Source organism: Geospiza fortis, unplaced genomic scaffold (assembly GCF_000277835.1).
Source record: "Geospiza fortis unplaced genomic scaffold, GeoFor_1.0 scaffold81, whole genome shotgun sequence".
Taxonomy (NCBI): Eukaryota; Metazoa; Chordata; class Aves; order Passeriformes; family Thraupidae; genus Geospiza; species Geospiza fortis.
This window is the reverse complement of record NW_005054318.1, coordinates 7033672-7047791: the sequence shown is the minus strand read 5'-3', so window position 1 is coordinate 7047791 and position 14120 is coordinate 7033672. Positions and strand designations below refer to the sequence as shown.

Genomic DNA, 14120 nt, shown 5'->3' with positions numbered 1-14120 from the left:
CGTTCACGACATTGTCAACAGAGGGGGCCGAGGCCTCATCCCTGTGTTTGCCCTGGGCCGAGCTCAGGAACTGCTCCTAATCTTAGGTATGGACCTTCCCGGCTGCTCCTAATGGAAAGGCACAGAAAGGGATTTAGAATGTTTTCAGGTGTCATAATTCCTTGAACAACTCTTCAGCCATTTTACACCGTGTTATTTAACTTATAATTTAATATATAATGCATGTTTGTTCGAGTGCAAAAGGTCCAGTAAACCAACCAGCAGTTCTGCTTTGTGAAGTAGAATGAGAGACCTAGAAAGGAGGAGAAGATGATGGTGTGGTAATATGTGCTTGGCTTTTGAATCTTTTTGGATCAGGATTTCAGCAATTAGGGACAATTATTACAAATAGAAAAATAACAACAACAAGTTACAACAGCAACTGTTTTACTTAAACTGTACTGCTAAAAAAAGGGGTATGTTTTCATTTTAAGTTCTGCTATTTTTGCACTTTAGTTTACAAACCTGTATGAAAAGCTCTTTATAGGAAAAGCTTAGAAGACCATAGAACACACTTCTAACACTTCTGAAGTCCTAAAAATAATGAAAAGTAAATTAGGCTTTTGAACAAAAGTGAGTGAGAGCTACCCATGAACACAACAAGCTATTTCACATAAAATATATAGATAGTTACAAGGTACTTAAGAAAAAACAGCTTTTAAGTAAATTATTCCCAGGCCTCTCTTCTTCCTTTTAGCACATTCAATTTGTACTATGTTACGTGATTTTTTCACTAGTCTTTCTGCTCATTCAAAGACTGGCAAGATCAAAAGAAAACTATCTCAAGCTTAAAATGCTTATATTTAGGGGTGTTGAATATGAAGTGATCCCTAAACTACTTGAAATCTTTCTCACTTTTCATTTCAGTTTAGCTCAGTATTAGAAACTAGTTTGTTTTCAAAATGTCTTACTAGTCTATTCAAATGTAAACAAGAAATTCCGATCTAGGCATGGAGTAGTATTTGATGTTGTAGAATTATTTACTACTTGTCATTGATTGCGAGGGGGTTTTTTAATTTCTACAGAACATAAAAACTGAATATTTTCAACCTTGTGTGGCCATTAGGTTGTAATTTGTTTGCCTCTCTTTGCTGTGTGTAGATATTAAACTGAGTTTCTAAAGATAAGCTTGAAAATATATCTAGGAAAGCTAGACATGCAATTGGATGCTTAATTAGGTAGAAAATGCAATTGCATCTCACATGCCTACACAGCTGAGCCTGTAGGCTTCTGTGTTTATTTCTCTTTTTTCTGTAACTGTATGACAAAAATAAAATACTGGGTTATGGTGTAGAAAATTATGATGAATTCAGTTTGTGACTGGTTATCTTTCACTGGCTGTTTCCACCTTACACCTGAGCTTATTAAGGTAGCCATGGCAGTGAGCTTCTCTGAACTGTTGTGAGAAGCTTTGCCTACAAATCAGAAATGTTAGGTAAAAGCACATTGTAATGTCATTGTAAATGCACAAATACAGCCAAAAGAGTGTACCTCTATTTTTGGACTATTGTGTCTCAATTGTGCAACATAAATATCATTCAGACTAGCAGAAATGTATCCAAATGGGAGAAGTTAATTTGTACAGGTGCATTCAGATTTCTTCTTTGTGTTTAGGAAAGATCATGGCTACTGTAATCAATGATAAAATATGTTGTGGTTAATGGAGGCTCTTTCCTTGTTTTTGTTCCAGTTGGGCTTGTAAAATGCAACTGTTGATGCTATACATTAAGCCAGGCTTGATAGTTGAGTGAATCCTTCTCACCTTGAACTCCACAGATTTGTTTTACAGAATGTTCATACAGTGAATTCTTACAAACAAATCTGTGTGCAGATGTCCCCGGCTCTTAGATGTAGAATTAATATTTGACAGGGACATAGAAGCTTTATTTTATTGTCATAAACGTAGACTTATTGCAGTGTAGTCTCATGTATACTTTATAGCTTGTAGCTGAAGGTGGTGGTTGATTGAAATTTGACCTGCCAAAAGGATCTGAAGTTCACCTTTGTCAAGTTTGTTTGCCTGTTTGTTTGTTTGCACTGGTTGTATATAGTTCTAGCTGGTGACTGTTTTAGAAAAGCAGATGAAAGCAAAGAGGCTGTGATGGTGATTTTCTATACTAAAAATGAAAAAGCCCACTGGTAAATCTGTTTTACAAGAATTACTGATGTTTTTGAGAAGCACACACTTTATAAATAATCCTGTGGGCAGAATTTTGTATTTTGTTGTTTGGTGGCTGGGGTTTTTGTGTTTTGTTCTTTTTTATGATTTTGTTTGTTTTGTGTTTTTAGATGAATACTGGCAGAATCATCCTGAACTCCATGATATCCCCATATACTATGCCTCTTCTTTGGCCAAGAAATGTATGGCAGTTTATCAGACATATGTCAATGCCATGAATGACAAAATACGCAAGCAAATTAACATCAACAATCCTTTTGTTTTCAAGCATATTAGTAATCTGAAGGTAAGCTTGAGATTCTCACAAAAAGGTGAATGTGACAGGAGAGTTCATATTTGCTCAATAGTTTGCATGTTTAATATTCTGATATCACAGAATGTTCTGAGTTGGAAGGTTCACACAAGGATCATGGAGTCCAACTCTGAAGTGAGTGGCCCCTCCAGGGTTTGAACCCACAACCTTGGTGTGTTTTTAGCACCATGCTCTAATCAGCTGAGCCAATCAAAATCCTTAATATCCTAATAGATTGATTAGGTGCAGGTTTATATCTGAGTTATCTGCTGTCCCAGTGCTCAGAGGGCTGTTTGAGGGAAGCCTGTGCCCCAACATTTTTTCCACTTCAGATCCCTGTGCTTGCAGTTTACTCCTTGTGGGTATCAGTAAGAGGAATTTTCCTACAAAGGGCACTTTTTATGAGGATGGGGTATAATCTGTGAACACAGGGCCCTTCTTGTACATTGTGTAAGGGTGCAGCTGGGCTGTCCCTGGTTTAAGTGAGCTGTGGTAACTCATATTCCCACTGTGTCTTTCTAGAGTATGGATCACTTTGATGACATTGGCCCCAGTGTTGTTATGGCTTCCCCAGGTATGATGCAGAGTGGCTTATCCAGGGAGTTGTTTGAGAGCTGGTGCACAGATAAGAGAAATGGAGTCATTATTGCAGGGTACTGCGTTGAAGGAACTCTTGCTAAGGTGAGTTGCTCATGCACCACAACCTCTTAATTACACATAGCGTTCACGTTAGATTTTGAAAGAATTGGTCAATAGGAAGTGTCTTTATGTGATTTACTGAGATTGTAGTTGGGTATGTATGAGTATGTAGTCAAAACTGATTGCTTTTGGCTAATACTAATGAAGAGTACAGACGGTTTGCATGTGGTCATTTCCAGTGATGTTATATAGAACAGTCTTTTCTAGAGGCAGTAATCTTTTCATGAGAAGGAATGATTGGTACTTTAGACTTCTCCACTGCTTCATTTTTCAAGAAGGTAGCCCTAATCCTAACTCCAGAGAAGTTGATATTAAGTCTAACACTACTTATATGTCAGAGGCCAGACTGCCTCGTGCACATTGTGCCATTGACTATCTGTAGGGAATTAAATCCTTCCAAATTCCAGCAGCTAAGAGCAACCACAGCATCCAATTTTGCCTTTAGAGATAGAAATCACACACTTGTTACTATTTTTATACAAGTCAGAGAGATTTATCTGGAAGAAGGATGATCCCCCAGAACAGCTGAGGATGCACACGATGAAATAGTGTGTTGTGCCTGTGTTTTTCATGTCTGAGTGTGTGTTCTGGGAAATTTGAGAGATTTTTTTCACTGCTTCACATTTAACATGACTGCCACTATTATTTCATTGATTTTTGAAAGCATTAGTTATATGGTGTCTATAGGAGGCTTTTTTTAATTAAGGTGCTTTTATTTTCTAGCACATCATGTCTGAACCTGAAGAGATCACAACTATGTCAGGGCAGAAACTCCCACTGAAGATGTCTGTGGATTACATTTCTTTCTCTGCTCACACAGATTATCAACAAACCAGTGAATTTATCCGGGCCCTGAAACCTCCACACGTGGTCAGTATCCGTGCTGCCCTTTTCTCCAGAGTGGGATTCATCAAACCAGCTCACAGCCTTGAGTCAAGGCAGGGACTGGTGTCTAGCAGTAGCCAGAACGCCTGAACTTTGAATAATTAAAGGTGGAGATTATAATAATTTTTTGCCAAGTTATCTTAGCAAAGTAAAAATCAACTTGCTCTTGAGTGTGTGCATGTGGGATCTCTGGGGATGACTTTACAGACAATGGTGTAGGCCATAATCTGTTCCAGCAATGTTTTGGGAAGTAAGATGCAGTATGGAAGTTGGGGATGCTGGTATTGAAATAATTCACTGGAATTGGCCCTGAAATAAATAAGAAAACATCAATTGAAGATATGTGCAGACAGCAAAAGACAAAGGCAGCACTTGGAGGGAAAAGCATGAGCAAATCATGGGAAATAGACGGTGTGAAGGACCAGAATGTGAAAATGGTGACTAGGACCTGAAACTGGTGGTGAAACAGTGTGCATACACAGATAAGAAAGAAAAAAATCACAGAAGAAAAGAGAATTAACTTGGCAAAGAAAATTGTGAACTGTGAAGCATCCTCTTTGAATTGCATGTTTATTGTATTTATACCTACACACAGACACAAAATTATAAAGCTAACTGACTTCTGTTGAACTAAATACTTCACTTTTATAATACAACAATATATTTGTGTGTGAAAACTTAAATGGGATCTCTGTAATGCACTCTGCTTGGTAGCATGGATTTTTCAGCTAATACTCAGGCCTGTGAAACCCCACCCTTTAAATGATGCAGAGAATACACAGACACAGAACTGTAATTGAGCTCATGTTTCCTACACTGTGACCTCATGGAATTGCATTTTTATAAAGATGAGATTGCATATGGCAGTTTTCTTGTATAACTTGCTTACTAAACATGTCTGGTTGGACAAATAATTTCTGCTAAGAGGAAAACTGTCTTTTTTATAGATTTTAGTTCATGGTGAGCAGAATGAAATGGCCAGATTGAAAGCAGCATTGATACGGGAGTATGAGGATAATGATGAAGTTCATATAGAAGTTCATAATCCTAGGAATACTGAAGCTGTGACATTAAACTTCAGGGGAGAAAAACTTGCCAAGGTATGAAATCAATGTTTTCTTATACGTAGAACAGTCTTTTCTTCTGGTGTAAAAACTGCACATTATCTTTGTAGCCTCTATTTTTAATTGATTTCAAATTGCATGTTGTCTAGGGTCTCAAAGTATGGGAATATTTTGAGTTTAGTTGTATTTGGGGTTTGGTTCAGGGGTTTTTATTTTGAGGTGGTTTTTTTTGTTGTTTTGGGGTTTTTTTTGGTTCTTCACTCTTAAAACTTTTCTTGTGTTGGGTCTCAGCTTCTAGGTTACTCTGACCTTCTTTGGTTTTCAGAGTTAATTTTATACTCTGATTTTTCTGAGAGAATGATATTTCATCTCCATAATAACTTGAAGTTGTGAATGCTGCAGATTGCTTTGATACACTATACGTGTTCTTTCTCTCCAGGTGATGGGATCTTTAGCAGATAAGAAACCAGAGCAAGGACAGAGAATTTCTGGAATCCTAGTTAAAAGAAATTTTAACTATCACATCCTTTCTCCATGTGACCTTTCCAGTAAGTACACACAGTCATGTGATCAGTGGGTAATTGAAACTTACTGTGTCATTAAAACACTTATAATTCTGGGGTTTTCTTCCTGCAGTTTTGTGTTTCATAAGCAATTAGTGAACATCTTAGTTTTATTTCTTATTTGCCAGAAGTTCTGAACTATTGTAGTGAGATGAAACGCATTTAACTCATTCACTCAAACTTAAAATCTTTCCTTTCTCTAACAGAAAAGAAGCAAAATTCCATTTCCCTTCTGGTTACTTAAAACCTTTTCCTCTGAAAGAATATGCATAAAATATTCCAGTGAGAACCAGAAAAAGACCTCAATCAATAGTCCTACCATTTTCTAAAATGTCATTAAGTTTTTGGTGTAAAAAGCTATGGAACACAGAAAATATTTGCATAGTCCTATGCTTTTTATTACTCAGGGAATTGATCTATTCTCAGAATAGAAGAGGAATTAAATCTGAGGTTAGAAGAGCTTGGGGGAAAGCAGTTGTGCTGCCCTAGATCATTGTTTGTCTCTAATAGGCAGGATAATAAAACAAGCTGGTTTCCTAACCACAAATATATTATTTATCTTATAACAGGTGTTCCACCTTCCTCTTTACAAATTATCCTTTTCAGCCCCCTTGTCTTAAATGTATCAATGCTATTATTTATCTATAATGGCAATTCTGTTTATTAAACAGTAAATTCAGAGGGGTAGTTTTTAACATGCACTTTCTCCAATGGTTTCAGATTACACGGACTTGGCCATGAGCACGGTGACCCAGACCCAAGCCATCCCCTACACGGGCCCTTTCAATCTGCTCTCTTACCAGCTGCAGAAACTCACCGGTGCGTGCTGGGCAGCAAACAGCCAGCAGTCACACTGGCCAGCCTTTACCACAACCTCAGAGGTCTTCTGAGTGGAGATGTCTTTATATTTTACAGCTTTCATTAGACTATGCAGCTTCTGCCAGATGCAGTTCATGAGTGTGACACGGCTTTGGGGGGGATTCTACTGCATTCATATTACAAAGTGATGAGCATAGAGCAATATAGAGCATAGCTGATTCTGTCTCTGTCAGCCCCAAAGTGAGTGCTCTGGCCACTCTGATGGAAACTTTTATTAATTGGTCTTGTATCTCTAGCCCCAAATGAAATGGCTAATGCCATCCAGTTAATCAAAACAAGAGCTCTGCCCTCCTTTGGGACAGACAGCCTCATCTGTGCTTCCCCAAGAGGCAAAAAATGGCTTTTCCTGGATGAGAAGCCATTTAAACCTGACACTGGGATGATCCCCTGTGCCTCTCTCTGGCTTTCTCAGGGATTAGGGGCAGCTCCTATGCTAGGTACACACACCTTGCAGATTCCTTTCCCAGATTTAAAGCTCAGAATTTTTAAAATTCTCTAGTGTCAGAATCTAATTCATGTCACTAGTGAAAACACCTATATTCAGTTGGGGTTCAGGTCTCATAACCTGAGTGCTAGCAGGCACACAAGTGCTTTTCATTTAAGCTCTATGCTTATGTGAGCAATAGATTATCCCTTAAGGGGGCAAGAGCTGGTGACTTGTGCAAAGGGAGCAGAATTAACTAAATTCCTCATGTCTTTTCTTTTTTGTTGGTGTATTCAGTGTACTAAGCTAGTCAAATAAAAGAATTCAAAACCAAGTGGCCAAAATTAACTAATAAAAAACCCTAAGCAATCCAGAACAAAGAATGTTGTCAGGTAAGGAAAGAGAGTATAGGGTTCCATTTTGTGAGCTACCCTGAGCAGTTGTGATAACAGACAACCCCTCTTATTCTTAAACTGACTTATTTTCTTAGGCAAATAAAGTTAGTCTTGCTTCCAGTATAATTTCATTATTGCTAACCATTTGTTGTCACTTCTTAGGTGATGTAGAAGAAATAGAAATCCAACAAAAACCAGCCCTGAAGGTTTTCAAAAATATTACTGTGATCCAGGAACCAGGCATGGTAGTCCTTGAGGTGGGCATTGGTGAGGGAGAAAGAAGTATTTTGTTCTCCAGTTTTTTCAAACTAATACCATAGAGATGCCATGCAGAATTCAATGTTTAAAGGAGTTCTCTGTTGTATGACAAGTAGACCAAAGGCTAGAACAAAGTTCCCCTTGAGCTGTGATCCCGTGTGCATATGTGTTATTTATCCAGTGCCTGTTGGGGTTTTTTTGCTGTATCTCATGAGTATAATGGCAGATTTGGTGCCCTTTTATCATTTGGGAGATAGTAATTGGAAATAACATCAAGTGGTGTTTCTTCCTCCCCCAGAGTGTTGTGGTAATTAATTATTTTGTAAATATGCTCAGAAACATTCAAAAACTTGAATTTTTCATGGGAAGTTACTGGAGTACACCCAGCTAAAAGTAGTTAATTCGGTGTGAAATGTATGACAGTCATTTGAAGCTGGAATTCAGAGAAAAGCAAAAAGGAGAATGCAATTAATGTTATATTGTCTTTATGTTGCATTATTCACTCAGTCTAAATCATGTTTTTGGTTTTTTTTGTCTTCTAGTGGGTGGCAAATCCTGCTAATGATATGTATGCAGACACTGTGACTACAGTGATACTGGAAGTTCAGTCAAACCCCAAAATACAGAAAGGTATAAGTTTAGTGTATGCTTATTTCACTGAGGCATTTCTTCCTTTTTGTTTTTTTTACATCAAGCTTAGAGGGAAATAATACCTTCCAATAGATTGCAATCCCCTTATTGTATTTCCTTGCCTTACGGAACTCGCTAGGGAGTAAAATTTGCTACTTAAAACAGAATTACAGGTTGATCTTCATTATTTGTGCCATATTCATTTGTTGAAACTTTCTCTTACATGGCAACCGATGACTGCTTGTGGAAAACATGGCCTTATTCAAAATAGGTTTTAAACCTTGTACAAAAAACCTAAAGTGATTAAGTTTTGTATGGCCCAGTCCAGGCCATTTTTTGATTCTATGATTCGATGTGGACAGATACTTTCACTGGATTATTTTCACTGGATTACCCCTCTTGTCTTCTATTATATATTTTAATAATTTTGTATAATAGGAGTCAGTGTTCTTTAGGGGTTTAGTCTCATACCTGACTCAACACATTTGTTAAAAATCCTTTCACCTGAGTTTATAGATTCCCATAACAGTTCTTACTTTTTTGGGGGGTAAAGATTTTCCAGTCACCTTGACCTGAACAAATTCAGAGTGTAATGTTCTGATCTTGGTTGTGATAGTTTTCACTATATAAGTCTTTCTGGCCATATCCTTATGTTCTGCTCTATGAGACTAACCAAAAATAGAAATTTTATTTTTGAATGATACTTTGACCTCCTCTCTTTTTTTCGTTTTTTATACAGATGGAAAAAAACATTTCACTGTTTTGCCAGATTTTTTAAATTTCTTATTGTAGTATCTGGCTTACCTTTTTTTTTCGTAGTCCACACTTTCTCTGTATGATTTGTTAGTGACAGTATCTAGATACTCCATCTTCCACCACCCTGAAATTATTTCTTTGTATTTTTATGGGCCTTTTAGCATTATCTCCCATGTTGTTTTATGGTGCTGATTTTGTCTGCTAATCTCAGGTGTGGCTGCTTTCAGTTTTGGTTTTTTTTTGTTCTTATTTGGAGTAAAAACATTTGAAAGAGTTCTTGCAGTTGTGTATTATAGGGTATGTACACAGGATCAAAAGAGATCAAATTAGAATATCTTAAGTTATTGTTGCTTAGCTGACCATGTGCCTGTGTTTACCTCATTCCCAGGATGAAATTATATCTGGCTTAGTACATTCAGTTACTTCATCTTACCTAAGGAATGGTAAATTTTAATATATTTATTCAGGGTTTTTTATTATTATTAAGATTTAAGCTCGGTCACTTGCAGTTGAAAAATTTTTCAAAGAATTAATCAGAAACTTACTACCTTTGTGTTCTGAACTCTTCAGCTGATTTAGAAGTACTGAAAAACAGTTTTTCAAAAGACTTAAAGTTTTTGTATCCATCAATGAAAAATTTTCACAACTACCCTTTCCTCCAGACTTCTGACTCTTTAACAATCAAATACTTAAATAATTATGTTCAAAAGAAAATCACTTGTTTTACACTACCTCTTAATTTTGAAACCAGGTCAAAAAGGTATTGTTTTTATTTCAGCTTCTCTATGCTGAAATATACTGCAGAAATGTCTGTGCTTATTACTGCTGCTCACATTCAGTATAAAACAAAACCATCCAGTTTTATTTCATTTTATTTTATTCTCTGCATGCTCCCAGCCTCCATGATGTGGTAGTTTCATGTAATAAGAGAAAACGGAGGGATTATAAGCAACTGATAAAAGTAAATTATTTTCTCTATTAAGTACAAGATATGTAATGAGTGTTAAGAATGAACAGAAGCAAAAAGTCAGAATGTGAATTGTGAAATTTTTTACTTTAAAATATGATGAGAACAGACATATGTAATGGAAATGTATGCATTTCCTTCAGTGTCATTTTTTTAAATACATTTTTTAATAAACCGTTTAAACATACTTTTATTTTTTGATTGTTTTTCAGGAAAGTTAGTTTGTGAATAGTATCTATCAATTAGCCATTTTTCCCTCCCAGTAAATGTCTGCAAAAGTAATTTTTTTTTTCTTTTCAGCTGCCGTAAATAAGATTTCCAAAAAAATAGATATGGATGTATATAGGAAGAGAATGGAGATCATGCTTCAGTAAGTTGATGTGTATTTTTCTAAACGAAAATGAGCAATGTTAACCACATAAATAGAATAGCCTTAGTATAAAAGGGTTTAAAGATAGTTATGTAAAAATACTTCATGCAAATTTACTTCAGTCTAATTTCTGTGAAGGCCAGGAATAAAGTAAAGAAAGAGGTACAGTAAAAAGTTCTCAGCACCATTAAAATTTTGAGTACAGGACCCAGCTCTGTCTTCCAGAAGCAGATTTTAAGTTGTCTCCAAAAGTTATGCTACAAATGGTTAATGAAAACAACTTTGGATCACATCTCTTTTAAAACTTATTCCGATGTGTATTATTTTATTTGTGTAGAAATCTTGCCTCTTTTGAAACCAAAGGAATCCTTCCCTTTTTTTTTGACAAGATTATTTTGGTAAAATTCTTACTGTTATTTGATACCCACTGTCATAATAAAGGTTGATCTTTTTAATTACAATGGAGTGAGTTAAATAATTGTTGCTGAAAGGTGATACTTACCTGCCAAAGTGACCCAGGGTTAATAGAAAAACTTGAGTTTGCTGTTTGGCCACACCTTACACTCCTGGCTGTTTGCTTTAGGGATATGTTTGGAGAGGACTGTGTGAGTTCCAAAGATGACTCTGTGCTGTGCATCACAGTGGATGGAAAGACTGCCAACATTTCCCTGGACACTCGGGTATGTAAAGCAAAGCACTTTTGTGTGTGCTGTGTTCAGCAGTCTCTTGCTGGCACACAGTGCTGCCTACACTGCCATGTACTCACTTGCTAAGGAAATGTACTTGTATCAAAACAGAGCATTCTTAACTGAAAAATGCTAGCAATGTTTATGCAACAAATGCAGTACATTTGGAAAAAACCAAGTATTTTTCAGCAGCTCAGTTGTATGAAAAAAAAATAATAAAGATTATAGAAGAGAAACTGAGTTAACCCACAAATTTTTTAATGCTTTTAAAGCATGGTTCTGGTCTGAATAATTGAACAGTTACAGGGTAGGAATGTTAATAATTTTTTTTTCATCTTGATCCTTTTGGAGCTAAACTGAAAGCCTGAAATACAAAAGTAAATACTTATTAATTTACTAACGTACAGAATTGGATGTCATGCATGTTAGAAGGGTGCTTTAAGAAGTCATCACACCTAGTAATTTGAATAATTTAAAACTGTAAAGAATGGTTAAAGCCATGTCCTTCATGTTCTTAAGCATTTTAACATATTGACTTTGTCATTACTAATAACATATTAAACATAGCTTGTGTATTGCCTCTATTCATAGCAGTAATATAATGTAAATTCATTCTATGGAGCACCTCTCACATGCTCTCCTTAAGGGGTCACAACAAATGATTTAAGTGTTCTACAAACCCAGAAGAAACACTGCCAAAAATTTATTACCTATTGAAACAAAACAAGTGAATGTTAATTATCTTAAGAAAATAGTGAGTTACAGTGGTTAACACACAACTTGTGCCATCTCTTTTCAATTCTTTAATAAAAAAACCCTACATTTCAGTTTGTACATAGTGCAGAAAAATACAGGACTGGTGAAAGAACTCTTGAAATAAAGAAAAAAGTAACTAGACTGGAAAAGGATGCATACTGCTTAATCAAGAAGTTTGATTTTATTTTTATAATATGTCATTATTGTTAAAAGATTTGTGTACTGACAGAAAGCCCAGTGGCAGTTCAGTTACAGCAGGGTGTATCTTTGCAGTACTTACTGTGCAGTCTGTGTTGGCAATGGCTAGCTTGTGCCATTGTGAACCAGATTTTACAAGGCAGACCTGTCTTTCTTCATGTGTGTATGTATCTTATAAAACTTTATTTGCTTTAAAATAAGAAACTGTTTAGTGTAGATCTGACTGGTGGGGACACGGATTTATTTTTTTTTCCATGTTAACACAGTGCTCTCACAATTAACACGATTTCAGTAATATTGCTAGATAACATTAAATACATGTTTGCTGTTTTAAGTGCCTTTTTTCATCTCCCCAAACCTTTATGGTTGGAAAAATCAGAAGAGTAACAAGTTAATACTGAATTAAAGGAGGTATAGTCTTAGAGTCTAGAAAGGCCACAGGACCAAAAACAGTATTACTGCTCAAATGCTGTCCTCTGTTTCTGAGATAGAGCAGTCAGGAATGTAGATCAAGTTTCATGTTTGGGTTGGGCATCTTTCTCTAGGAAAATTTGTTTTAGTAAAAAATTAATTTACTTGGATTATTTTTGTGTAAATGTCATCATGTGTGTGGGAATATCAGTGTGGTGCTGTACCTCTAGTGACTGCATGTGTTTTGCAGTGTTAACCTAATACAGTGTGAGTGTATTCACAGATAAAATGAAATCTCCAGGAACTGAATCTTGTGTGATTTTATTTGATTTTGAATCCAATGAAATCCACAAAACTTAGTGCATTTTAGATAGCAGTTTTGAGCATAAGACTCACTTGAGTCTTCCCTGAACTCTTCTACATGCTGGCAGACCACTTAAAAACATGCAGTGCTGCTCTTGATAATTTCCATGGCTGCTTTTTGGTTCCCCTTTGGGAGCATTCCTTGGGTGCTGACAGGGAGCATGAAGTGCCCACTGTTGTAACATCCTTCTCTTTCTTTTCCCAGACAGTTGACTGTGAGCCGGGAAGCGAAGATGATGAATCCCTTCGGGAAATGGTGGATCTGGCAGCACAGAGGATTTATGATATCCTCAGCCCTGTATACTGACCTCTGTAGATACTTAGGATGCCTAAAAAAATCTTTTAAATTTTCAATTTATTTGAGCTATTTTTTACGAGTAAATAGATTTTTTTCCTGAATAAGTAAAAGGTTTCAATTCTGTGAATGTGAAAGTGCTGAGTTATTTTACATAATGGATCAGCAACATCATAACTGTATTTGTGCATATAGATGCAATTAAATCAGGCAGAGTGTGCATATATTCTCTTAAGTGCACATAAAAGAAATAATTCTTAACCTGATACAGAATTACAAAGATTAAATGGAGTTTTGTATTTTTGAATATTAAAACTGGTTGGAGGATAAATTGGATGTTTTGAGTTTGCATGTATAGTTGTGTTCCTGTTGACGAAGTGATTGCCTGCATGCTTGTATCTACTTGAAGTCAAAAGGGTCTTGAACCCAACTGAAAATGGAATCCATGTTTGCGTGGTGGGGTTAGTTGGAGCTTTAAAACTCCACCACCTGCAAGAGAAGGGAGCACTTATAATCTGTCACAGCCTTGGTGCCCCAAGTTGGTGACCACCCCGGCCTGGTAGAAGGGACATGGGGTATCAGACACTGCAGGACACAGAGCAGAATTCCAAATACAGCATGGTTGATGCTCTGAGGTAGCTGCAGTTGTTGTCAAACGATGATCTTCATAGTAGTAGTGTTAGACGATTAGCAAAATTAACGACACTTTCCTTCTCAAATTGTGTCGTTAGCAGGCTAAACAGTATGAAGCCTTTTAAATGAGGTAATTGCATTTTCTTAAGAAGGAAGTCTCTCTTTGAAACAGATAAAGGCCATGAAACTGCGCGCGTTCTGTCGGGAGCGCTTCCAGCCAGCACGGGGGGGTGTGTGAGGGGTGGGTCCGCGGCTGCCCGGGCGCGCCCTCCCCGCGCCACTGAGCCTTTTAAAGAGGCGATAAAAGATTGAGTGGGGCTGGAACCTGCACCCGGTTTGTAACCGGGGCCTTCCACCGGTCCGCCCCGTTTCCCGCTG

The 14120-nt window shown here is 36.8% G+C and overlaps 1 protein-coding gene across 1 annotated transcript in view; it reads left to right on the top strand.

The window, feature by feature from the left end:
- CPSF3 (cleavage and polyadenylation specific factor 3) overlaps nt 1-13440 on the top strand; it is an 18689-nt gene extending 5249 nt beyond the window's left edge. The window contains exons 6-17 of the mRNA XM_031056441.1: nt 2-86; nt 2329-2504; nt 3033-3191; nt 3933-4079; nt 5042-5194; nt 5598-5706; nt 6442-6540; nt 7582-7676; nt 8220-8307; nt 10331-10400; nt 10984-11080; nt 13020-13440. Of these exons, the coding sequence (XP_030912301.1) occupies nt 2-86; nt 2329-2504; nt 3033-3191; nt 3933-4079; nt 5042-5194; nt 5598-5706; nt 6442-6540; nt 7582-7676; nt 8220-8307; nt 10331-10400; nt 10984-11080; nt 13020-13121 (1380 nt within the window). The 3' untranslated portion in view covers nt 13122-13440. The remainder of the gene's footprint in view (nt 1; nt 87-2328; nt 2505-3032; nt 3192-3932; nt 4080-5041; nt 5195-5597; nt 5707-6441; nt 6541-7581; nt 7677-8219; nt 8308-10330; nt 10401-10983; nt 11081-13019) is intronic.
- The last annotated feature ends 680 nt before the right edge of the window (nt 13441-14120 follow it).